At 43.1% G+C, this 26850-nt stretch overlaps 1 protein-coding gene across 1 annotated transcript in view; it reads left to right on the forward strand.

The window, feature by feature from the left end:
• SLC44A5 (solute carrier family 44 member 5) overlaps nucleotides 1–19428 on the forward strand; it is a gene marked incomplete at its 5' end in the record, with an annotated part of 67564 nt that extends 48136 nt beyond the window's left edge. Inside the window, 15 exons of the mRNA XM_084266564.1 lie at nucleotides 1223–1346; nucleotides 2442–2525; nucleotides 5015–5127; nucleotides 5542–5673; nucleotides 6966–7065; nucleotides 9355–9447; nucleotides 10372–10459; nucleotides 11649–11911; nucleotides 12832–12926; nucleotides 13326–13429; nucleotides 14665–14738; nucleotides 16523–16593; nucleotides 17922–18010; nucleotides 18643–18727; nucleotides 19300–19428. Coding sequence (XP_084122690.1) covers nucleotides 1223–1346; nucleotides 2442–2525; nucleotides 5015–5127; nucleotides 5542–5673; nucleotides 6966–7065; nucleotides 9355–9447; nucleotides 10372–10459; nucleotides 11649–11911; nucleotides 12832–12926; nucleotides 13326–13429; nucleotides 14665–14738; nucleotides 16523–16593; nucleotides 17922–18010; nucleotides 18643–18727; nucleotides 19300–19412 — 1628 coding nt within the window. The 3' untranslated portion in view covers nucleotides 19413–19428. The remainder of the gene's footprint in view (nucleotides 1–1222; nucleotides 1347–2441; nucleotides 2526–5014; nucleotides 5128–5541; nucleotides 5674–6965; nucleotides 7066–9354; nucleotides 9448–10371; nucleotides 10460–11648; nucleotides 11912–12831; nucleotides 12927–13325; nucleotides 13430–14664; nucleotides 14739–16522; nucleotides 16594–17921; nucleotides 18011–18642; nucleotides 18728–19299) is intronic.
• Nucleotides 19429–26850: the final 7422 nt, after the last annotated feature.

Raw genomic sequence — 26850 nt, forward strand, 5'->3', positions numbered from 1 at the left:
GCACCCGTTGGCATCAGGAAAATGCCACAGATGTAGGAAGGACCATGTGGCCAGCTGTTAAACTTCAGATGGTCCTTGATCCCAGTTACAGTTGCAGGTGTCCAACTTCTGGCTCCACCCAGGGCCAGCCAAGTCAGAGCATTGGACTTCTTCCTAATGTCCAACCTAAACCTTCCCTGTCACATCTTCACACCATTCCCTCAGGTTCTATCCCTGGTCCCCAAAGAGAGGAGAGAGATTTATGCTGCCCCTTCACTCCCCCTCATCAGGAAGCCACAGACCCCCATGAGGTCTCCCCTCAGCCTCTTCCAGGCTGAACAAACGCAGGGACCTCAGCCTCTCCTCATAAGCCTTTGCATCCAGACCCTTCACCATTCTCGTTGCGTTCTTCTGGACACTCTCCAATATTTCTGTGTCCCTCTTATACTGCATTGGGTGCCCAAAACTGTACCCAGGACTCAAGGTGAGGCCACACCAGCACAGTGCAGAGCAGGACAGTCCCCTCCCTGGACCAGCTAGCTGTGCTGTGCTGGATGCACCCCTGGGCACACTGCTGGCTCATGGGTAACTTGCTGTCACCAGGACCTCCCAATTTGGTGTCATCTGCAGACTTACTTAAGGCACCTTCTAGTCCTGTGTCCAGGTCATTTATGAAAAGATTAAAAAGAACTGGAGCTAAAGTGGAGCCCTGGGAACCCCACCAGTGACCGGCCATCAGCCAGATGTAACCCTGTTCACTATCACCCTCTGGGCCAGACCTGTCAGCCCGTTGCCCACCCAACACACTATGGCTTTGTCAAGTTGTGTGCTGGACATTTTGTCCAGCTAGATGCTGTGAGATACAGTATCAAAAGCCTTGCTGAAATCCAACAAAAGAACAAAAATAGAGATCATGTAAATCAGGTTATAAAAAAGAGAAAATATGGATGGATTTATTGAAAAATATCAAGAATTTGTATGGAAACTGATGTACTGACCCAAAAGTTGAATGCTGTGAGCCCACCATGCCTGAGCATGGGCAAAAAGCCCCAGTGCGTGAAAATCATTATCTTGAATATAATGTCTCTTCCTAGATTTGTCAAAGTCGTTAGATAACGGGTTGAAAAACAATTGCCTGTGAATCTGAAATGATTTCAATATGTTAGAAAAGACAAGTGATAAAAGCGGAGCTTGACGTTAAATGTAATATGTATGCTATGCTTGGCTTTGATATCTTGAACAGTTCTTAAGAGATGCTTCCCAGACTTCTCCACAAAGAACGGTGTGCTAACTGTGGCAAATCAGACTACATTCAAAGATGGAATAGGGAAAACAAGAAATGTCACTGATCTCAGGGAAGCTGCAAAGTAAGTTTTGCCCTTCAGTGCTTGTTTGCTGGATTCTGAGATTGTGAAGTAATTTGGCAATTGAAAAAATAATCTGAATCTGTTCTAGTAAATGGCTGAAGGTATCTAGGCCACACTTGCTAGTAGATGGTCTGTTTGTGCCAGGACACTTGTGAAGTTCCAGTAAGGAATGAGCAAGCAGCCAAAAGTTTTAGTCTGATTGTCTCAGAATGAATGTTGGGTTTCAAGTAATTCTTGTTGGTTTTCCTAGCAAAAAAAAAAGCATTAAAAAATGCTAAAGGAGGTTCAAAATGAAATCCTCGTGCTGCAGGACTCAGGCAAGCCTGAGTTAATGGCTTGGTTATTTCTTCCTGTGATGGCCTTTCCACTGACATGACTGTCCTAGTACTTTGAGCATCCCGCTTCCTGGTTTTAGCACGTCTGAATGTCAGAAAGCAATGTACTGATACATGACACCACGTCTCCATAGAGAACACACAGCTGCTGTCATTCCTCAGCCTGCCTGAAGCACAGTGGTACCTTTTCTTGCCCCTCAGTCCCAGGCTACCTCCTCCTAGCACCTTATCAACACTGGCAACACCGGCGCCTTACTATGCTCCCTTTTCTGGCATCTACAATTGCATTCCCTGTTCACTGATAAGAAGATCCTTCCATTTTTTCTTGGGAAAACATTAATATAGGCAAGCACTTTGCAGGACAGGAAGACAGTTCTATCACTTTGCTTCACTGAGCTGTTTCCTGCTTCTCTGCTATTAGCAGTTCTGGAGTCAAAACTGTTTGGCTTTAGGTATATTGCAGATCTTAATAGTATTGGATTTTCCTGTGACTTAAAGTGATTATATGTGGCAACAGTCCTTATAAATCTTTTTCTAATGAAGCGTTTTCAGAAGCTGTATTGACATTTTTACATAGGCTTTCTCATTGGTGTAGATGTGATTGATGTTGGCTTGGTTACAGGACTGAAGCTGTAGGATAGTAATGTACTCTAATAACTCGCAAAGCTATTTCAAATTCTTTCACTGAGCCTATCTGTTGTTTAAATAAATTCACCTTTTCTACCTAAAGCAAACTTTTCTTTGGTTTGTCTTTTCTCAGCGGCATCAATAATGTCCTGGATGCAAGATCAATTGGAGTGAAAATTTTTGAAGACTATGCCATTTCCTGGTATTGGATTTTAATGTAAGATTTTCTGTATTTTTAACTTTACTGAACTCACTTTGGAGAACACAGGGAATTAAACAATGTATCGTGTGTGTGTTTGTTACCAATCCTGTCTTTAAACTTGAGGAGCAACTGTCATTTCCTTTCCTCTCATAATGATAATGTTGTTGTGGATCTGTACATGAGGTAAGGGTAATGCAGCATGCAGACAGCGTCAGCTGATCTTGAGTAGCAGAAAAACTGGAAGTACTACTGAGGACCCATCTGTGTGGTAATTCCAAACCTGTAAAATCATAACTAAAAGACATTTCAGAGCAATTGGAGTTGTTAAGTGTCATTAGTGTATATATAAATCCCATGTAATTTCTAAATTCATGCCAGTAATATATAATTAAATCCATTATAATTCATAAATCAAATGCAGCGGGCAAAGCACCATTGAGAACAAAAAGTGTTGAACAGTATTAAGCTTATCTTGCAGTTAATGCTCACTAATCACCAATTAGTAACCATGCAGCACTGAAACAAAAGAAGTAGCTATTTGCTGAAAGAAGTATGTAAGTACATGTGCATTCTTAGCCCATTAATATTTGTTTTGATAGACTGGGGTATTTATGAATTTCAACAGAAGTGTAAGTCTTCACCAGGTGAAAGCCTATAACACACATATATTAAGCATACATTAGTCAATCCTCAATGCAAATCACCACCAATAAATACATAAACTTTAGGTAGTAAACTTAATGTGGAGAATTAGTTCAGCACCATGAGCTGTCAGCTTTTAAAGGTGTTTAGTCACTGGTGGTAGGACAGCTTTCTCTGATACTGAGTCTGATAATGGCTCACAATAGTCAGTGGCAAGAAGCTCACTGCTATTCAGCAAGCCTGGTTCTCTCTAGATCTTTTATTGAGATCAGGTTTGTAGTTTAGATTGTTTCAAAGGAATTCTTTCGCTGAACAGATATGCTAGAGGAAGAATTGACTTTCTTAAACAGAAATTCTAAATACCAAAGATAGTTTCCACATTTCAAATAAAGAATTTTATAAGGAATTGTTATTTGTAAAGTAGTTGCATAGAATTTTCTTGATCCTTTTCACCAAATGATAGCATACATCAAACGATTTCTGGACAAATATACCAGAGTTTGGGTAGTGGCAATTACAGCCTGATAGTGAATGGAGGTGGGACTGAAAATTAAAACTGGAATTGCTCTGGTCTTTTTAGCATGCCCTCAAAGAACTGCTGCTTTCTAGCCTCAGTTCAATGGAGTTGTTCCCATGTACTCAGTTTTGGTGTTAATACAACTTTTGTATATGTAAAGATAACTTCAGATAAACTTAAGTTACTGCTTTCAAGAGTAGAGTCGTAAGCTCCAAATCTACAACTGTTTTTGAGGAATATATTGTGGATTTCAAAGAAGCCATTCAGAATGGGAAAGTACATCATGCTAGGAAATCTCTAAAGGACTAGGACTTACAGCCGGTTTATGAAGGTTTAGCTAAGTAAGCTGATATTCTTTTTCTTGTCTTTCTGCCCATCTGGCTTAGTTTGCCTTTTTTGATTGCTTATGATCAGGCAGACCTATTTTTTTATCTTTGTTAACTGGCAAAATAAGCTGGGAACGTTCAGAAGAGAAATTGCAACACAGACATGAAGAGGTTTTAAACTTTTTTTGAATCTGCACTAATACAAAAGTATGATGTAACAACTAATAAAAATTCTGAGAAGTTAAATCTTCTGTGAAATGTCTGAGCTGGATGTTGGCTGGATGGGATTATCATTCACACTGCTTTAGAAGGCCTAAGGCCTTGCTGAGTCAAAAGGCCTTTTGCAGTTGTTTTTTCCTGGTTTGCTTTCTGGGAGTGAAATGAAAACAATTATTTCCTTACCATACACTTCATAAAGAGAAGACACCCTCTAGATGTCTTTCCTAGGGTCCCCATTGATAGCTCCTAAGAAAGGAAAAACAGTTTCTTTTTATGCCTCACAGTGCCCTGATCATTTTCTCTTCTGATGGGTAGAAAGAATCACTGCTTCTCCTCCTAAATTTAATTCCTTTTTTCTAGGAAAGCTCCTAGAATGTGAATTTGCTAACATTGCTTCTTTGCCAGTAGGAATTTTTAATAGAGTAGCAGCCTCCTCAGGCATACATCTTCCTTGGGCCTAGCTTTCTGTACTGTAGAGCACACCGCGGCCTGGAAAGGGCAGCGAGTTGTTCATCTGGTGTAAATGAACACAAAGTCTTTGTGCTACTCCCATCAGCCAACCTGAGAACCTAGTGTTTACAGACATTTCTGGCTCTGCCCTGGGAGATCATCCTTTACAAGCTGTTTGTTTCTAATAGCAGAGAATAGCCGTGGGGATGTATTCCATAAGAAAGGATTTGAAATAGATTTTTGCAAGTCATTCTCTTGTGAGGTGAAGTGACCCTCACTTGCAGTAACAGACATGCCAGAAAGTGAAGATTCTCTTGTTTTTCTTGTGTTTCTGTTTCTTGTCTTTCTAGTGGGCTGTTCATTGCCATGATTGTGAGTCTGCTCTTCCTGGTGTTACTGAGGTTCATAGCTGGGGTGCTCTTCTGGATTTTCATCTTTGGTGTGATTGGAATTATAGGTTACGGTAGGTGTGGCCTTCCAGCCTCCGAGGCTATCTTTCCATACGGCTTAAGTTTAGGCAAGTAAAATCAGTAGTTACATTGATTAAACAGTAAAATTGAGAGTATTAATGCCTAGTTTTAGACACAATTATTTGAGAAATGGTTAAATGGCAGCAAAATTTAGTAAGAATCTAACTGTGCTGATAATTAGCACCAGTTGTAGTGACCTGACTTATCTACCTTTAGTATACTTGGTCTGTATTCACTTGTATTTCTTTTCTGTAAGTGTGAAGTTAGATTGACTAGTCTCACAGTAATGCATTTTTGGTTTCTGCTTACCTGACATGCGAAGGAAAAAACACTTGACTTGTAAAAGGTATTTTTTTTAAAAACAATCTTCTCTCTTCCCTCACTTGTTATGGGTTGTTTTGTAAAAGGCATCTGGCATTGTTACTGGGAGTACGATCATCTTAAAGGAATACCTGGATCAGACCTCACTGTTTATGATATTGGATTCCAGACAGACTTCAGAGTGTACCTGCAACTGAGGCAAACATGGTTAGCATTTAGTAAGTGCCCTTTAAACTTTGTATCTGTTAATGGATATTCAGAGAATCTCCTTTCTTTGTGTCTTCATTTGTCTCTATGTTGGATCACTGAGCTCATGAGACATCTTCTAGACACTGTTGAGGTAGAGCTTTTTAGTATCCCTAAGAGAAAAGCAGGACTTCTGTATGTTTTTCCTTGTAACTCCAGTCTCTTCCACTGCTTGATTCTTAGCAGCCGATGTGTAGTTATCTAGAGGTGTCACTTTCAGATGAGTAAAATGATGTACTTGAGAATTAAATTACTTTTCCAGTCTTGTGGCAAAGCAGTTAAATATCCTTGAAGGAAGCATTGGTCCTCTAGTCCTGGTCTAGAACTCATCGTGTATGTTGCTTTCCTTTTTTCACAATGTTTGGGACAAGCTGCATTACCTTATGTGGTGGTTTAGGCCTGGAGAAGAGGAGGCTGAGGGGAGACCTCAGCATGGTCTGTGCCTCCTGACAAGGGAGTCCAGAGACTATTTTTACTTTCTACTGCAAAAGTAGGTTTTGTAATGACACAAATAAAAGTCAGACTGAAGCAGACTCCTTAAACCACATCTGGCTTATGATTTAAAAACTAAGAAAGGAAACATGGCGCGCTCAGCTCTCTGACCTCAGAGCAAGTTTGTACAATAACAGCAGCAGCACAACTGGAAAGTGAAAATATTTTTTCCAATTCTGTCCTATCTTAGTCTCTTCTTTTTCTGTTTTTTAACTCAAATGGGATGAAAGGAGGTCATGCCAGGTTAGTACTGAAACAAACCTAGTGTGTAAGTACATCTAAATACTGGAAATACATGTATCAGAAAAATGCACACTCTATCTCTTTTTTATTTATTTTGTTATAGCTAAATAACACAAATTAGCAGCATTAGGATACAAATATGCAAAGTGGTAGTTTGTGAAAAGTAGAATTTGTTCAGAGTGAAGTGTATCTAAGGCCAAATGTGGTCACAGGTAAGTAGATTATTATCTTTCTCTGAGAATGATGTGTTCAATTTTTCTTCTAAAAATGCAAATGCTAATGTCAGGGGTGTACACATTTTGACTAACTCTATGTAAAACTTTTCTGCACTGGAATTTACAGAATTAAGAGATGGGATTTAAGATTGGGACGTGCAGTAAGAGAAATGGAGAATGGTAGAGAATTCTCTAGCAGAGAATTTTAAGCAGATCATGAACAACACTGTGAAATACAAGAGGGGGGAAAAGCTTACAGATGCAGCATGTTGGTTCTATTCTTGATGAGTCTAACTTTGTTTGCTTGTTTACAGTGATAATACTTTGTATTGTTGAGGTCATAATCATACTGATGCTGATCTTCCTAAGGAATCGGATCCGGATTGCTATTGCACTACTGAAGGAAGGTAGTAGGTATGTTTGATTTTAATACAGTTTGAATATTATTAAATGTTCGCTAGAGTACACTCTTCTTGAGCTTTGTCTAGCACTGCCAAGGGTAGAAATTCAGGGGTTAAGTACAACATTGGATTTGTTGAGCCAAAGAGGGCAGTATAATGAACACCAGTTCTCTGTTAATTAGGTTGTGCTTATAAGAGCTTTCTCTTTGGCAGTATGACATTTCTTGTCTCTCAGCTCCCTGCCTTAAGAGTATATACCCTGCTAAGTGGTACCACGTGTCCTCAGTGCAAGGAGGTGTATCAGCAGAAATGGGGTGTGGTGCACTGTTGATGGGAGCCTGGGACCTCTACCTGCCAACTTGGCTCTGTTGTGTGACAGTGCTGAGAGATGTACTAGTGGTAGAGGGTTGGTGGTGTTTTGGCTGTGGCATTTATTTAGGAAAGACTGGATTCTGGCTCAGATCAGACTGTTGTGTGGACATGCATAAATCAGCAGGGAGAAAAGGCGGCTTCCATGACCAGACACTGTAATATGGTATATTCCAAGATACTTCTTTTCAGCTCTGAGTAAAGAAGAAAGCAGAGTGGGATTTGAGAGTTGAAGGCCTGGGAGACCTGTTAATTTTGTATTGCCTGAAATCTGCATAAATTTTGTTCATAGTGTTTGCTGTTTTACACAGTGCTCTTTTTTTTTTTTTTAAGTGGGAATATAAGGAAGGAATTAACTTAAAACATCAGACTCTTGGATTTCGTTGCAAACAGGCTAAGTTCTCACGGGCCTTGTAGAGCACACAGAGTTAGCTCTGAGTTTCTTTGTCTGCACCTGTAGTTTTCTGCCACCTCTGTTAACGTTGTGGTTCTTGGAAATCATGATTGGGGATTTTCTTAATGGGGCTAAGAAATCCTGAAGTTCTGCATTCAGCCAGGTACCTGTTTCCTGTCTTACGCTACTGTGCAATTAGAGCATAACAATTAATTTTGTCAGCACTAAATTACACTCTTAAACTCTTGTTCATTAAAATCCAGGAACACTTTAATGCTCTGCAACACTTTTGTTCACCTTGACAGGTAGAAGGATTTCAGAAGGTTCATAAACTTTGTGCTGAGAAGAAATAACACTCAGTAGTTTTTTGGTGGCATGGAAAAGTCACTTGAGGGTGATGATTTTACTCTCATGCATAATGCATGAGGTGAAACACTGTATATAATTACTGTAAACCTAACAGACCATGCCCTGTATTCAGGAAGATGAAAAATAAGATGCTAATGACTAGAAATCAGATTACATTTTTCAATACCTTTCAAAAAAACCTGCAATTATAATGCTAATAATTGACTTGAAATCCATAGTTAGAAAAAAATAACAATTATTACGCAGTGTTTTGGAGTAACTGTCCGTTGTCTTAGCAGTAACAAAGAGGTGTACCATTAGCTGCTGAACAGTGCTAGCACATGGTGGTTATTTGTCAAACAACCTTGTGCTGGTTGTCCCCTCCTGTGTGGCTCTTAATGGATTTTATGTCTCTAGACTAGGATGGGAACTGATGTGCCACGCAGCCTCTTGATTGCACATGACAGTCCCCTTGCATTCCCTCCAGCATTTACTAGCTTAGCAGCAGGAAATGAGTGAATTTACCTCCTTCTACATTCTGGAAACTGCCTCCTATAAAACAAATATCATCAGAAGTGCCACAAGTCACAGGAAAAATATTAAAGGAAATAGTAACAGACAAAAAGGCTTGTCATAAAGTTACAGGATCACTGGGAAGAAAATGGAGAGAAGTGGGAAGGGGTAGATGGCAGGAGTGCAAAGAGAACCTGCGGCTTCAGCGAATGAAGCGCCTGCTCTCTGAAACCACATCCAGGGGGATACCCAGCTGGAGTGTTCATCTCTGAGGCAGCTGCTGCTGGTGTGCCCGGAGGGGCTGTGCCACCTCCCTGTCCCTGCCAAGCTCGAGTTCCTGCTCACTAGTCACATTCTCACACAACAGTTGTTAGTAGGATGCTGGCCTCTGAAACATCAGGCTTGATGTTAGGAGGTGCTCTCTATGCTGTCAGCAGGAAAGGCCATTCCTCTTTCTGCCTGCAGAACACCACAGGTGAGCACCACTGATTCATGTCACGGGCAAGGACAGTCACGTAGTCACGGGAAGGTGTTAGTGTGTCTGGCAGGGTTGGACTGACTGGATGGTCTCTAGAGGTCCCTGCCAGTGATTCTGTGATGATCCTAGAAGAGGACTGATAAAAAAACTTGTTTCTTAAATTGTTGAGTGCTTACTGATGTGTTTTCTTTCTTTCCCAGGGCTATTGGCTATATAATGTCTACATTGTTCTACCCAATCGTCACCTTCATCCTCATTGCAATTTGCATTTCCTACTGGGCTGTGACAGCTGTGTATCCTTCCACTGTGAACCTCTCTGGAGGAACAGGCTTCTGATCTGCAAGGCTGGATAGTTCTCTGCTATTTCAGTGTGAGGAGGGCTACAGGTCACTTAGCACTTGCTGCACTGATGCACTCTTTCTGATGGCACATTTGCATGTGGTGTCAAATCGGGCAGTGAATTTAATTTCATTAAAAAGAGCTGAAATAAAATACATGCAGAGACAGGCAATCTGCTGGTGCTCCACAGGCCTCATGTCCTACGTAAGGTTGACTTTAAGGGGTAAAAAAGGGGCACTCAGCAAAGAGTGAATGTGGCCTTGAATGTGCTGCATGCTCTGTAGGCATCTTGTGAATTCTCTTAGCTGGCGTGGGGTGAGTTCCGGGCATGTTTTGTTCAAAAAAGTATAGGAAGGGAGTGAGGGAACACACAGTGCACTGAGTCCTCTGTAAATTACCTAACAGCACCCACCAGCTGTTCTCAGAACAGCAAGACTTTGGTGTAAGGCATCAGAAAGGGGAAAATGGCTTTTTTGAAATCAGATTGTTCTTTCATGTGCAAAGAGGGTCAGTTATTGCTGTTCAGGACAATGTTAGTTTATCCTTATGCTCTGTGTCTGCTTCTACCAAACCAGGAACTGTCGTAGAACTACTGTATAATCTGCCTTACCAGACTTAGATGTGCAGGAGAGACTGGATCAACTTCAAGATTACTCCCCTTGCCAGTTCTGGTCAGGGCTTATTACTGGATGGAGTTTGCCTTAGTTCTCTGGGTAATGAGAGTATTCAGTCTTGTATATCAGCCCTTCAGATAGATCTATGCATAGCAAGAGCAGCTGTTCTGTTACCTGCACAAGTTCTTTAGAGCTAGTGGTTACCCACTGCAGAATCCTCCAAGCCTGTAGTTCTGTGATTCCTCCTTAAAATAGTTTGTTCAGTTTCCTGGCCACATCAGGAGAACCTGTGTATAAAGTGATGGCTAATGAAACACAGTGCAAGTATGCAAACCTGACTTGTGATCCAGAGGTAAGTGAACCAATATTTACCTATAGTGAGAGCGATACTAATTGCATTCATTAATTACTATAAATGCAATGCTAGTGGAAAATGTGCATATCTTAAGTAATGATTTTCCATGTTAAATCTGAAAAAGAGCTCTTACTGTCCAGATAACACTTCTTTGCTCAGAGCAATTTACAAACATAAACTATATCTTTTTGCTAAACTGTCCTGTGAGGCAGGTAAATATTAACTGTTCTAATTTACAGGGTGAGAGCAGAAGACATGGAAATACAAGTTTATTTGAAAAGATGTTCTTGAATACATGAGGATTCTCTTTTATGGTCCTCAGAAGGCAGTGTGAAACTTTGAAAGCTGTGCTTCAAGCCTGCCCAAGGACCAGCCATGATTTGAAGCAGAGGCTTAGCTTCTTTTGACACAGCAATGACTTCTAAGAAGCTTCAAAAATATTTCTTTATTATTATTTTATCCTCAGGGAAATGTTTTTAACTTGGCTGTAGGGTTGAATTTAAATTTTTTTTTGAAAGTATAGATGTTTATCAAATACTATATCATGGTTATTTTCAGGTGTTTAAACTTCAGTGTACTGCTGTGGTTATGTATATCCCAAACAATTCCCCACCCTGCTGATGTCTGAACACTAAAAAAAGAAAGGGATTAGAAATTGGCTGGCTATATTTCACATCCAAACTGAGCAAATGCATCAGATGAACAACATAAATAGGGAAAAGTAATTCGATGTAAAGACTATGTATGTGTTAATACTCTGAGATAGGTAAGGGAGGTTGCACCCACATCCACAGCTTGTGTAAAATAGCATAGCACAGTTGACTTCAACTGTGGTGATTTATCCAATGCCTCTGGTTTTCAAATAGTTGTGGGGTTTTTTAGTGTGAACAGGTTTTAGTGAAGCTGAAGCGTTTATGTATCTCATATTTCTGAAATTCAGATTCCACTTGCATGGTTTTCAGGGTGAGCAGCCCTGTCTGCTAGCAGCATAGTTGAGCACTGACAGGAGGCATTAATGTGAACCTCTAGATATGTTAGCAGGTTATGCTGCATTGGGGTGCACTGCTGAATGAGCTGATGAAACATCAGGCAGAATTACGTTATTTCTATTAAGCTGCTGAACCAAAGAGCCTGTACACAGAATTCATTGCTTCTCATGGTGGTGTTTATTCTTCTTTCTGTACAGACTTTCAACACAACCAACGTGACTAAACTGTGTCCGGGTGCACAGTGTACTTTTGCTTTTTATGGAGGAGAAAGCCTGTACCATAAGTACATACTCATCTTCCAGTTAGCCAATGCCTTTGTCTTTCTCTGGCTGGTGAACTTTGCAATTGCACTGGGTCAGTGTACCCTTGCTGGTGCCTTTGCCTCTTACTACTGGGCCTATCGAAAACCAGCTGATATTCCACTGTGGCCACTCTTCTCCTCGTTCGGACGAGCAATACGGTAAGGCTGGGGGGAGCCTCACCCTGTATCCAACAAGTGCCCTTTTTTCAGCCAGGGAAGCCAGACTTAAGAGTAATAGGTGAAAATTATCCATCAGCACTGTGGTTTAATCCCAGCAGGCAGCCAAACCCCCCACAGCGGGATGGGGAGAGACCTGGAAGGGTGAAAGTGTGAAAAGCTCTGGGCTGAGATAAAGACAGTTTGATAGGTAGAGATAGGGAGGTGTTCAGCCATCCCTGGGGCAGTGGGGCTTCGTCTCACGTAGTGGGGACTTGGGAAGATGAACTCCCTAACTGCAACATCCCCCTTTTCCTCCTCCTTCCCCTCAGCTGTTACTGCTGAGCACGACGATGTACGGTGTGGGACATCCCTGGGGTCAGTTGGGGTCAGGTCTCCTGGCAGTGTCCCCTCCCAGCCTCTTGTCCCCCCCAGGCTGCTCACTGACAGGAGCAGAAAGGGTCTGGCTGCTGCTCATCAATAGCTCAATCATCGGTGTGTTACCAATGGTTTTCATCACAAACCCAAAACACGGCGCCGTACGAAGAAAACGAACTCCACTCCACCCCAAAGCAGTACAGTAATCAGGAAAACCTAGCTGTGAGGGGAGGCTGGATCTTGTAGCCCAATAGCAGCAAGGCCACTGCAGGCCTGGCACCCAGGTCCAACCAGTTACAAGGCTGAGCAGGTACTCCTAGTACACACATACACCCATATACACATGTGTAACATGTAAATACACAGCTGGCCACACATGTTGAGAGGCAGACGTACTCACAGCAGCACCAATGGCTTCATTCTCTGGTGGGTCAGGTGGAGGTCCATCAGTATACATAACTTTCACTAGTGAGCCTTCCTCCAGTTACAGTACAGACTTGTTCACATAGACACGCACGTGGTAACAGTCGTTTGTTTTGTTTCAGATACCACACAGGTTCGCTGGCATTTGGAGCCTTAATTCTTGCAATTGTCCAGCTTATTAGAGTAATACTGGAGTACTTGGATCACAAACTGAAAGGTGAGATCTACGAATCAGCTCTAGGTTATTAAGATCTCCTTTGGTAAATTACTTCCTTACTTTCCCAAGATGTTTTTTTTCAGTGATTATAAGATAGTAATTCCACGTTATTTTTAGCCACTGTAGCTCCATTTGAAGCCAGTGAATTTGTTCTGATTTACCTAAATTGAGTCTTTGTTCTGGGGAACTTCATGCAAAGTTCATGCGTGTGGATCTGATGTAATAGAAAGCTAGTGAGCTAAATTTGGTTGAGAAAGAAGTCTGTATCTAGAAGAAAAGAAATAATGTTTCTGCTTTTGTCAGTAAGCTTTTCTTCTGAATAGTTTCCTATGTTCTGAAGACCATTCATGAGTTCTTTGTGTGATGTACTCTCTCTTTTTATTTTATTTACTTTTCCAGGTACACAGAACTCCTTCACTAGATTTCTACTCTGCTGCCTCAAATGCTGCTTCTGGTGTTTGGAAAAATTCTTGAAATTTATAAACAGAAATGCCTACATCATGGTATGTGCTGTATCTGCATGTGGTCTCCTATCTGAGACACTAAAAATGCCCTAGCCACCACTAGTTGACTCAACAACCAGCAGTACTATAACCTGCTGAATAAATAATGGGATTTATGGGAGTTCACAGGAAATGCATGTGGTCCTACTGTGAAGAATTAAGATTTGTTTTTCTAAGTTCTTCTAAACTCAATCTCTTTTCATAACTGTCCTTACCCATCTCCCTCACCCCCAAAGTAAGCAGAAGAGATGACATAGCTGTCTAGCTAGCCCTCTGATTCAGCAATTGAAACCCTGATTTCAGCAGGAACATTATCTTGTTTTATATTGCATGTTGACAGTTCATGTTGGAGGCAGTGTCTGAGTGAGGAGGTTAGAAGCCATGTGATACCTGTGTTTTCCCTTGGAAGTTAAAAGCACAAGTTCTGCTAACAGCAGCAGTGATAGTTCTCTAAAATAGCCCTTCTAGATTCCAGGAAAAAAATTCCAGATTTTCACTTAAATAAACGTACACAAATGTCAGCCTAGGATGTTCTGACTTGGAAGCAGTTTCAGCAATTGGTTGGTACAGTCACTGACTTCTTGTCTCGTAGGAGGTGACTGTAATGGGTCCATTATAACCCATGTTGATGTAACTGATGTTTTCAAGTAGTGCCATCCTGAAGAGACAGCATTCTTTTCACTGTCTTGTTTAAACTGATTGCATTAAGAGCTGTCTGGGTATGTTATATCCATCTGGACAGTATTCTAGGAAGAAGAGATGGTTTTGTTTCTGAGTACCTTCAGCTGCCTGCTCTTTGCTGATGTAAACCCTTGACTTTGACACTGGTATTGCTGATTTCTTAAGTGAGAACAGCATCAGGTCAGAGGAGGTACCTACAGGGGCCAACTCGCTTCTGCTTTGCAGCTGCCTGTTCCTTTCCACTCACCATGAATCTAGCATAGGTAACTAGCAAAGTGAGAAGAGTCCCTCAGCGAGTACTGTAATTGCTCTGCTGCCTGCAGGATCACAAAGGGTGATGCTCATGGCCAGGTGATTTGAAGGGGAGAGATGGATAATGTTCTGTCCCAACCTGGTGGGAAGCACTGAGAGGTGGCAGGGGGAAGTGCTTTATGCTCATCTGAGTTTCAAGGCCACATATTAGAGAGAACTGTGCGTTACACACAGTAAGATTCTGGCATACAAGGGGGTATCCTAGTCATTTTAAATACTTAACAGCTACTATTATTTTGCAGATTGCCATATACGGTAAAAACTTCTGCACCTCAGCAAAGGAAGCATTCTTCTTGCTCATGCGGAATGTGGTGAGGTAAGGGGCCATCTCCCCATCCCTGTCAGGGTTTCCTGCTCCTGTGCTCTGAAGACACACTTGGTTCCTCTCCTGTGTCTCCTCCAAATGTTGCAAGCTGCCTCTGCCCTCAGACACGGCCCTGGCTTCTGACGCTCGGTGTGCAGCAGCGTGCTGTCCAGCATATTGCCCTCTGCAAAGCTGGTAGAAGCTTACAGCTTTGTGGTGACTCTTCTTCTAAAGTCATAGTACCTCCAAGGAACCAACAGAGCCCCTGGGAGGAGACCTATAGATAAATGGGAGCAGGGTGCTCAGTATCTGCTGTATGTGTGTTTCTTGAGCTTTTTTCCTTCTTCACAGCTCACTGGCTGTGAAAAGGGAAACAGAAAGACCTGGGTCTTCAGATTCATTCGGAAAGCTTATGGGGTGTCAGAGTGTGGCAGCAAAGAAGAGGGCGAGCTTTGCTTTCAAAACCAGTATCTTTGACATAACCAGATCTCCCTGGTGCTGGGAACTCCCCTGGCCCTCTTCCCCACTACCAAGACTGCTGCCAAACTCCCTGTTCTCATCAGAATGTTTCTGCATTGCTCTTGGCTCTTCCTGTACTGCTGTGGGTTCAAAAAATAATGGGAGAATAACCTAGGAGCAGGCCATGGTAGCAACAGACAATCTAATTACAAAGCAAACTAACTGTGTGGTTTGAATTACTAAGTGAAGCACTGGGGGTAGTAGAGGAGTGGAGGTGGAGGCTGAAAAAGGAAAATGGAAACGATGTTTAAGAAGGAATTACAGGTGTGAGGATGGAGTGCATTCGCTGTGATACCCTGTGTGGATGTCAGTACAGCACTGCCTGCACCATGTAGTGCCTGTGCAGTAGGAAAGAGAAGCTGCTTTTGTTTCCTTTCAGAATATCACCTCACTATCCTTTGTGCTTTTGCTTATAATGAGTAAGAGCAATAGCTAAAAGCTAGCCGTATCATTTTATTGTTTCAAATGGAGATGTTTTTTATCTTGTTTATTTTGCTAATTCTGAATTCTGACAGGTTAATGATGATTTATTCTCTTTAATATTTCTTAACGTTTATCTTTCATGGTAGTCAGTGCTGTGTATTACCATATCCATAGCCTTCAGCACTGTCAAGAGGCTGATGAAACAAAGCTCATTTGCCATCCCATTATTTACCTGCAGTTTCTGATAAGACAGGCTGGGAGGATTGGGAGCAGAAACACATTAACTGTTGCTTTCAATGAGGTTGCAGATTTACTGTCAATTTTTCTGTCTACCTTCATTCATTCACCTGTGATTGTCTCCCTGCTTGGAGGCCTCCTGTCTGCAGAGTTTTACTGTGATACCTTAAACTAGCAGGTTCGGTGTGTTACAGGTCTCGAAACGTGGCCAGATAGGACTGAGGGAAAAGACCTACCAGCAGCCTTGTTTTGGCGTGTGCTTTGCCTCTTCTGGGCTAGCTTATCTGTGACCCTAGTAGAAAGGCTGACATGAAAGTATTTCAATGTTTTGGTTTAGTTGTAACCAGGCAGAGCAGGGAGCAGTCCCTGAGTGCTGTAGCAGTGTTTGAAGGCCTAACTCAGCAAGGGCTCAGCGCTCTCCTGCCTTATGGGACGAGGCTATAACAAAGCCCATCCCAGAGCTGTGTTTCTGCGTTTTTGTGTTGCCAGCCTGTGAAACCAGCAGAAGACAGCTTCATGGTCATATTTTATCAATTGTCTGTAGATCTAAGGAGAAAAGCTACAAACGTCTGGCTCGTGAGGATGATGCATTTGTCTTTCTGTCCTTTGTTGAACAGAGTTGCAGTGCTGGACAAAGTTACAGACTTCCTTTTATTCCTGGGGAAAATCCTCGTTGCTGGTGGTGTAGGTAAGCTGATTTCATTTTCCAAACGGTGTGTAGTTTGCTGGTACCTACAAGCATGCCTGCAGCACTCATACATGCTTAGTTACCAGATGGAGGCTCTCATCGGTCAGACTACTTGAGAAGCTGACCCCTTGTTTCTAGGATTTGCAAGACTGAACTAAAATACGTTTTTCACCCCTTCCCCCACACCTCACCTGGCTTCTACTGCTCTTGCATGTGTTGCTGGCACAAGGGCTCGTGCAGCCAGAGCATTGTAGGTGGATCAGACCAAGTGCCCATCCAATAAGTCAGCCACAGTCAGGTCTCTTCACAGGAAGGGAACAGATTCACCAGGTAACGGAGAACACACCAGGGGAGGGGGCATGTGTCTGCAGGGGGCAGGCCTGGGGCCCTGCTGGATTCAAGCCTGTGATTGCTATAAGCTAGAGTAAAAGAAATAGATTATTTCTAACATCCTTATAGGGCTCTCTTAGGTATCAGTGAATACATTATTCATGGGGGTTTTGTGACAGAAAAGTGATACTTTTTCAATGAATGAAGCACTTTCAGCAGCTCCAGTGGGCAGTATTCTCTTACTTTTTTTCTAAATTGTCAAATCAGTTTCAAAACTTTTTTCTACAGATAGCCATATTTTGTATTCTATATCCTTTAAAAGATTGCTAATGAATTATATTTTAATCAAAAGTTGAAAATTAGTACCAAGAACAGAAGTATTTTGTTGTTACTGTAGAATGACTTTCAAACTGGGGTAGCAACTTTGACTTGAGGCATCTTCCCTAAAATTTAAGTCATGAAACACTGAAATTAATTCATGTCTTCATCCTCCTCAAGAATAAATTCTCTGGGGATTTCTGTGGCAGATGCATTGGTCTGCACTAAACTTACTGTCATGCTCATCACCAGCGCTGCCATTTTTCCTGTTTAATCTAGAATAGTTAAATATTTCTTCAAGCAATAAAATCTAAAGCAGCATAACTTTTCTAAGATAAAAAAGGGGCAAAAAAGATCCACCCAACAGTCTTTGTTATCCCTTGCCATTGTCTTGTTTATGTATTAATTATGCTATGAAATCCAGTAGAATGATGAAACAAAACAATTCATTAAAGTCTCTCTGGGCCCATGAATATCTCTATGGTAATTGACTCATTTACATATATCTTCTGTCAGAATACAGATCTGGCAGATAATTAGTATTGAGGAGTTTATTGCTTACAAACTCTTATTTAAACCAACTTCAGATCTGTTGTCTGTCTGTTTCATCTCATCCGTTCTCTAGGGGTGAGGAAATCTGAGTCAACAAAGAAATCACTAAGGCTCTCTGCTTCTTGCAGGTGTTCTTGCATTCTTCTTCTTCACACAGAGGATACCAGTCTTTGCACAGGAAGCACCAACGTTAAATTACTACTGGGTACCACTGTTGGTAAGGCACCCATCTATTCCCCTGAACACTGAGGGCTGAGGTGCTCTAACTACTCGGGGCATGGTCTGATAGCCGCTTCCGTTGTCACCTGCCCGGTGGTATACTCTCCACTGGAGTGAGGACTCCTGTGCTGCGCTCTGGTCCTCTGGATCCTTGAGGCAGAATTGGCCCTGCAGTGACTCTGTGCCAGCGCAGAAATTAGGTTTCACATCTGCTTTGCTCAGACTTCCCAGAGAGCAAAGGCTGGTGGTGAGGCACTGATGGCAGTGTGGCTTCTAATGGAAGGGACTTGCGATGCACCTTTTCCTCCCTTTGTACCCCCCCTAGACTCTGGGGCATCTCCAGGGTGAGTGGTTATTTAGAATAAACTTGAAGGAGTTCAGAACATTCTTGGCACATATTCTCTCTGGGGGTTGAAGTGGCTCCAGTTCGGCAGCTGTAAAACTAGCAGCTGCTGCATGTTAGGATACAGTCTTGAACCTGTGATTGCTTTCTGCAGCAGTAGTAACCTCTGGTAGAATTACAGAGCTGCCATTAAATTCACGTAGCAGGCTAGGCTTCTGACTTGTGCTAGTGCTGCAACACTGGTGCCAAACTAACTTTGGGGGTTTATTGTGGTTTTTTCTTTGCAGACTGTCATAATTGGCTCCTACCTGGTTGCACACGGGTTCTTCAGCGTCTATGCAATGTGTGTCGACACGCTTTTCCTCTGCTTTTGTAAGTACTGCCTCTTCTTTCACCTGCCAGTCAGGGGAGGAGGAGTGGAAAGCCACTGTGTCCATCCCTTAGAGAATGAGGGTGCCACGCTGGCAGAGTGAGAAGGACAAACTGCTGCTGCTTTTCAGTCTGGCTCCTTGATACATTCCTCAGTGCATGAGTGTGTTAGTGTTCCAATTTAGGTAGCTTAAATAATGAAGGGAGCTGTAAGGCTCATGGGAATGTCTGGCGTTTGTTTTTCAGATGTTCCTTAACTTCCATTAACAGTTTGCTTTGCAGAGAGCCCTGTGCAGGAATGGTTCACCCAAACCTCTTGTTAATAATGGCTACGTTGCTTCCATTTAAAAATGGCTAAATCTTTACATCTGTGTTTTCTGTAAACCCTCTTCTGGTTTGGGAAATTTTATAGTGCTCTTCATCAACTTCACAATATAGCTAAATTGCCTTGATTGAGATTTTTTTTTTTTTAATGTTGGGTATTTTGCTCTCTCTTTTCTCCAATTCTCTGTGTGTGTGCACACGTGTTTGTACTGCTGTTGGCTCCTTTGGCTGCTTTTGCTGTGTAAATTCAGGTGAAGACCTGGAAAGAAATGATGGATCTACAGCAAAACCCTACTTCATGTCAGCCAGCCTTCACCGAATTCTAGGAAAGAAGGAACTAAGCCCTAAGAAGACAATGGGATAACGTACACTAAACCTCAGTATCCAAACAGTGTCACTTTTAAGCAAAACATTGTATAAAGTAGGAAAAAGTAAAAACTGTAAATGATGCTTCTGGTTAATGGGTGATTTCTTTTTTCCTTTTGCTTATATCTAAAGAATGAGCAACATTGGTAATGTTTAACTAGTTTAAATGCTTAAACTAACAGCTGTGAAAACAAGGCCACGTTTTAGTTTATAGAGTGCCTATGAAAAGGAAATTGTAAATTTGAAGCTTTTTTAAGTCTATAATGATGTTTTAATAACTTTTGTAACACGAGTTGCTGCCTTAGATGACAGCAGTTTTGATAACATTTCTTTTTATAAGTGTATATTTGTAAAAGAAATTCAGGCAATTTTTTGAAAGCACTAACATATAACCTAATTAGCCATAAAGAAAAAGATAGTCTGAGACTCTCCAGCTAACCAGGAGATGGTACTGAATTTGTAAATATGGTGCTATGATTGTATTTTTTGCTACAAGCTGGCTCACAGCTATTTAAACTGTGATTATACATGCATTAATGATTCCCTACACTGAAAAATGTAGTGATATTTTAATCACGTCCACTACTGCGTCTTTTAAGGAACGATGGTACCCTGCAAGTCCCAAAGAAGGTAGTCAGAGAAGACTATAGTTGATACTACTTAAAGTGGCGTTTTCTGTGAGTTGTGCTCAGAAGATGATGTAACTGAGAGACGGTCCCACTGCACTTGAAGTGATTTGTGGCTCACACAAATGAGGTTTCATCTGGTACAAGATGGTGAATGTATAATTTTTAGCTGATGTCTGAGATGCACTTGTATTCATATCCCCCTGTCTCTAAGGAGCCTCTGATTGTGTTCTGCATTATGAGGAAGTTGAGCTTTGTGGAAAGGAAAACCAAATGCAGTCTTTTTTTTTTTTTTTTCCTTTGAAGAAAGCCCTGGCTGTGTGTGTGTGCACAAGGAATTCCGTTGCCTCTTCCTAGCTCAGAAGGGCTTCTTAATGAGACGTGTCAATGGCCGTGCGGGTGCTGAGGGCTGGTGGGGTCCCAGACTCCCAGTGGCTCACATGGCTAGGTATGGAGACATCTAACTCAAGTCTGCTCATGACACAGGATGAATTATTTAGCTACTCAAAGATGTTCCAAAAGATTTAGTTTGCTTTTTTGATTATTAAATTTGCCCAGCCATTAATACAAAATTCTGTCCAGTTTCATGACCCTCCCGTTACTAGAACAGTTAGTGAGGTTAGTAACAGCTCTTCTCATGGAAAAAGTTGCTACACTGGAGTACTTCTCAAGTCTATTCTTGCCATGAGCTCAGCTGTAAAGGTTTAATTTACTCATGAGTGCCCAAGGACCCAACCAGATTATTTGAATGCAAGTTTCTGGGGAAAGCTTACTGACAATCTACATCCCAAAGTGATTTTGCACTCTGACTGTTCCAGTTGACGATTGTAATCAGTACCAAGGCAGAAAGACTGTCCATGTGGCAGGTCTGGGGTCAGGCTGATGCACATGTGATACCCACCCACATGCTTGTTGTCGTGGGCATGGTAGGATCTTGAAATCCTGGGAACTGAGGTGCAAGTGACAGGATACTTGGATCCATTCTCCGTGATCTGGTGGGCATTGTAGCATTGTAGCCCTTTCCCATGTCGCACAAATAAGTGGTTCGGTTTAGGACTTAATGTAAATTCGGACTCAAATAATGTAAGATACAGTTCCAAACAAAACTACTGATTGTGGGAACCTTGAGGTTTTGCTAACCCCTCTTGAGATACCCTGGACTAAACCCAACTTTCAGAAAGGGCTGAGAAACCTACCCTCAGAAACCATCGGCCTGTTGACTGATGGAGTTTTTCATCATCGTCATCATTCCTTTCTCATTAGGTGCACGGCATTCAATAAACACCACTGCCCCATTGCTCTAAACCCTTCTGAGAATTAAATCAGTAGCTTTTGGGGGTACATGTCATCATTCTGTGACTAAAAAAGCTGCTGGTCTGATTACAGTCCACTTGCTGAAGCTCTTTTTTTTTTTTTTTAATACTACTGTGTGATTAGTTTGCAGCTGAAGAAACTGCATTAAGTAATCTATATTTCTACTGGGCTTGAGTGTCTTACTGGGAGCTCGACTGAAAAAGTGTATTTCTGAATACAGCCTGCTTTTTTATCATATGAATGTAACCATAGAGTTTACTATGAATAAAACATAATAGAAGTAGTATACAGTTATTTGATTAGAAGACTTTTGTAACAAACCTATGCATTTACTAAAGGAATTTCTAAAAGTCAAAGTTTTAAATTGTATCATTATTTATATACAGTGAGAATATATATATGTATAAATTTGCTCCACTCACTATTTTATGAAATTATTTAGAGTGTACATGATCATCATTTCTGAGAAGAAAATTTAAAAGCCATTTTCTTAATGATATAATTGAGAACTGTGAAAATACAAAGCAATACCGTGTAGATTTTATAATCAATAAATTGAATAAATAAATCATAATGATTTAATATTAAAATTGGCCTTTTAAAAATAAAATGCTATTGATGAATTAAGTAGAAATTGATGCAAGTATTTACTTGGGGAAAAAATAACTTAGAGCATGTTAAGAGCAGCTTGCTGTGATGGTTCCTAACCCATCCTGTGGCAGGAGTCTGCAGAACAACACCGCACAGGAGGTGCTGGTAGGGACGTTTGTGGATCCGGACATTTATGTTGTGTGAAGTTTCAAGGCCCGTGCCTCACCGTAGAGTGGGACAGGTGGCTGTCTGTCAGGGCCAGAGGTCACACCGGCTTTGCTCCGGTGCCCACCCGTTGCGTGGGGCACAGCCAGCCCCATGACCGCAGTGACAGGAGGCCGGTGGCTGTTCTGTGTGTACCTGCCGGAGGGAAGATGCGGGAGTGAAAAACCTGCACTGGGAGCCCCTGGTCCTGCTGCTCGCTAAGGGCTTGTAGGAGTGGTCCTGCCCCGGGCACCTCCTGGGGAGAAGTTTGGGAGAGGCAGGAGGGCTCTGCAGAGTAGAAACCAAGAGACAGTAGAAAACTCCTGCTGTCATATCCACACAATCATGCTTGGTTTAGTTCTGGTTAATTCATTTTATCTCCCTACAATGTTGTAACGAATGGCTTTCATTTACATGTTTTATACCAAAGTTTTAATGTCAAGCCTTCAAATTTTGTTGAGAAAAAAACCCTGAAAGGTGACCCCAGAAATAAAGAAGTGAGAAGGATAGGATCATTTATTATGCTGAGGGTTGTTTTGTTCCCAGGTACTCTTCAGCAGCTGGTTCCTGGGTGTTACGAGGATGCCAAATGGTCTTTTAAACATTATTAAGGTATGAAATATTTGACTCTTGAACTTGCTGCTGTAGAACAGGAGAGAGGTTTTGACAGATGCTATGTGTAGGCTGGTTCTGGGACAGTCAGTAAGTATTCTTCCACAAATGGATTGTCGGCAAAGTGTGAATAGACTGTTTTTGGTAAGGTAGGATGTCTCCCTTCGGCCAGCTGCTCAGCCTGGACAGACCTGTCCTCCCTGACAAAGTGCCTTACTGGCTATTGTTTCACCTGGCTCGTATTTCAGAGTTTATTCGCACCATTGTAGATTACAAAGCAGAATCTAGATAGGAAAAAAGATGCTCTCTTTATTTCAAGTTAGTTGATGTAAAATGAACAGTAGAAAGAGCGCCGGATGTATTTGGAGCGTGTGGCGCGGCCTGCACAGGGTCCTGTTGCTGTTGTCAGATCATGAGCGTAGATTCTGTGGTCTAGGAGAAGACACGTGGCAGTTGTGGTGTCGCAAGTGAATAAAATCAATGCAAGACTGTTCCATTTTCAGTAGTGGATTTTTTTATAGCTTTAATTTATGGCATAGTGAACTGAGTAGGGCCTGCTCTGCTTTCGGTTACCAGGATCATCCGTGTTGTGTCTGTAACATCAGGGAGAACGGGGCTCTTGCTACTTAAAGCGGAAGGGAAGGAGCTGGCAAACACGTCGCGTGTTGCTGTCATACATCTGTTCGTGTGTTCATAAGCAGAAAGCTTATTCTCCATTTCAAGACTGATGATTTGCTATTCTGGAAGTGTTTTATAAATTATTCTGATTTTTTTAACTTTTGATACAGGTGATTTTTGAAAGTAATACACAATTTGTACTGCGCTGTAATTAAATTAGAAAGGTAACTGTTTCTTCATGTTTGAGTAACACTAGTGCTACTAATACTAAACTTGTCTGATACTCTATGCTACAAAAGTCCCTGTGTACTTGTCCCAATTAATGAGTTGTAAAATCACAAAAAAAGGCTCTCTACGGTTTAAGAAATGGGAGGTTACTGTTTCATTAATGTGATTATTAAGGTTATATTATTATCTTGCCAAAACCAAATTAACACAAGCACTACAGTTTGAGCTCTAAAACCTGTTTGCTTCTGCTATGCAGAAATAGGAGCGTATTGTTTAAATACCTTTGATAACTAAAGTGTTTAATATTTAATTTTGTTGTTATTCACTGTTTTACAGCTCTTGGGGATTGTTCTAATAAAGATTTAGATACAAAATGGAGTGTGTGTGGTTATGCAGCACCGCGCCGGCCCGCGCTCTGCCCGACCCGCAGTGGGGACAGGGAGCGAGGAGTCCCGGGGATAGGAGAGCCGTGGGGACCGGGGCGTCCCGGGGACAGGAGAGCCCTGAGGCTGGGCACCTCCGGCTGCGCGGGGCCGGCGGCGGGGCGGGCGCGGTACCGGAGGAGCCCCGCGGGGGCCCGGAGCCCGGCCTGTGGAGGCCGAAGGGCTGTCCCGCACGGCTCGGGGACCTTTCCGAGCCGCGCGCCCGGACACGGGGGTTTTGGCGCGCTGCAGGCAGGTCCTCTGGCACCGGCCGCATCCTCTGGCACCGGTCGGGTGTGTGTTGGATTCACTGCACTAAGTAAAACCTCTCCTTGGTTCTAGGGGACTCACTGAAAGGAGTATTTTTTCTCACGCCCGTGTGAGGCCAACCGAACTTTTACAGCCCACCGTGGGCTGACTTGGCTCCTCAGCCGCTCGCGGATGGACTGTCCGGCCGCGGCCCGGCCAGCGGCCCAGGGCGACAGGAAGGAAATGCCGCCCTGCCTCCGCCTGCAGCACGTCCGCGGGATGGCGAGAGGGAGCCCAAACCGGCTAAAAACTGTACAGAAGCTTTCCAGAGGTGAGGATGGATTTCAGAAGAGGCAGCTGGAGCAGGGTGGGGCAAGGGGAGAGTTTGGGCTGGAGGCTAATACTAATACCTAAGGCACGCGTTGTAGGTCGCCTGGGTGCGGGCGGCCTTGCTTGGGGTGCGCCTGGCGCTCGCTGCAACGAAACCTCAGGGCAAAGTTTCTGTGCGCAAGAAGTGTGATGGTGACAGCTGTGGCCTGCTGGGCTTTGCGTGGTCTCGGGCAGGGGCTGCAGTGGGCAGAGGCTTCAGCTGGAATGCTCCAATGGAGAAAGCACGGCTGTACATTTGGGAGTCAGCAACCGAGCAGCAAACAGATGTGTTCAAGCTCACAGGTACACGGACACTTTGAATTGGGAGTCGAGTGTTGAAGGGAACACCAGCAGGGTGTTATGCTTGTGCTGTAGGATTCCTGTAGGGAGGGTTAAAGGCTGTTGGTTGTGGTGGGGAGGCTGGTGGCTGGTGTTGTCCCGTCAGCCATATCGCCCGCCCATGGCTCGTGTCCGGTGCTGCGCTGCTGTGTGGTGTCTGTGCCCGGGGTGGATGCAGTGGCTGCCAAGGTCAAGCTGTGACAGACTGGTTGTGAGGGGGCAATTTCAGCCCAAACTAAGCAGTGAAAAAGAAAACTGGTTTTAAAGCGCCTTTTGGACAGATACTGGTGTTCCCTGAGCCCGGTGTAGCAGCAAGGCTGGCCTCGGCCGTGTCACACAGGAAGAGGTACAGCTGGTAGCGAGCAGTTGCCTGGCAGAGCTGACAGATGCTGCTGTTCAGGAGTCCATCAAAGTGGATGGGTTGCCTTTTTTTTTTCCTTAACGTGATCAGACACAAACCTGGCAAGCAAAGACCGTATGTGGTTTCATTCTGTAAAGCATGGACAACAACGACCATGCTGAGCACTGTGTACGTTACAGCACAACATCGTGCTTTGACTTCGGGTGATCACGTGTAGCCCAGCAGAATCTATCAGAGTGTACCCAGGTGCTGGAAGATACATTTGTAATATAAAAGTTATTGCAAGGGGATTTTGGAGCATAGAGGACCTTTACTATGTGTCTCATATGTATGTAGTTATTTTAATTAAATCTGGACCTTTTTTAAACTACATCAGTATCTCCTGCTAACACACATGGTCTGTTGGAACTGACTGCAGCTATTAGTTATATTGTCCTCCTTCAGAAAATGTCAGGCTTACTAACAAAATTGCTTTTTTGCCTCCTTTTAAATGTGTTTTCAGACTGATATGTTTTATATCTCACACGGTTTTCTTGCCATTCATATTGCATTTAAATCTAACACTGGCTGCTTGCCACAGAGGCTTTAATCCTCCTCCAGACGAATTCCAAAACCTGCTCTGAGTTTTCCCTCATGTGCCAGTGAGCTGCTCTCTGGTCCTTTCTAGGGATCCTCCTCCTCGTGTGAGGTGTGTTGTTTCCGCTTGCCCAGGGGAACGTCCCACCGTACGTGTCTCCCCCAGGCCTGGGGTGTGGTGGGTGACCCTTGTCACCGCTTGACAGCACACAGCACAGCTACTCGGGGTCCGTGGACAGATTTGTTGCAGGGAGCAGGGAGCCTGAGGAGCTCTCCTCGCAGGTGGCAGTGCTTGCTGCATGGAGACAGGGTGACAGGGCTGCCACACTCATGGCTGTGCCTCTGCTTAGTGTAACTGTGCAGGGACAGAGTGGTGCTTGCAGTCAGCAGTGATGTGGTCTGCTGCAGATGGAAAGGGCCTTGTAACAACCCTTTCATAACGAAAAAGACCCTGGTCATCAACAGGGGATGAACGTCCCTGCTGTTGCCTTGGCTGGTGTTGGGTACATGCCACTTTGCAGTTTGAACTTGAAGCTGAATGTTGCTGGTGGTGAGTTTTCTTCTAAGAACTGTGCAAGGCCACACATCGGCAGGCAGCGTGGAGCGGGAAGGGAGCCGTGTATCCCGAGCTTCATACCATAGTCTCTGGTTGCCGTCATTTTCAACACATCTGACCAACTCAATTTCCTGTCCTGAACCAGCTTTCATCTCATCAGGTCCCAGGTTCCCGTTCCTGCCGGTTTGGCTGGGCCGGGCTGTGGAGCAGTTTCAGTGCTGGGGTCCGACACAAACCGACTTTGGAAGAGAATCGCCGTAACCTCAGGAGAAGGGTGCGTGCTTGATTTGCTCCAAATGGTAACGTCAGGAGCGGGGTTGGCTTTTGGGGTTTAGTTTTCGGTTGTGGGTTGGTTTTTGTTTCTCAGGGCG

Source organism: Gallinula chloropus, assembly GCF_964237585.1.
Source record: "Gallinula chloropus genome assembly, chromosome: 6".
Classification (NCBI taxonomy): domain Eukaryota; kingdom Metazoa; phylum Chordata; class Aves; order Gruiformes; family Rallidae; genus Gallinula; species Gallinula chloropus.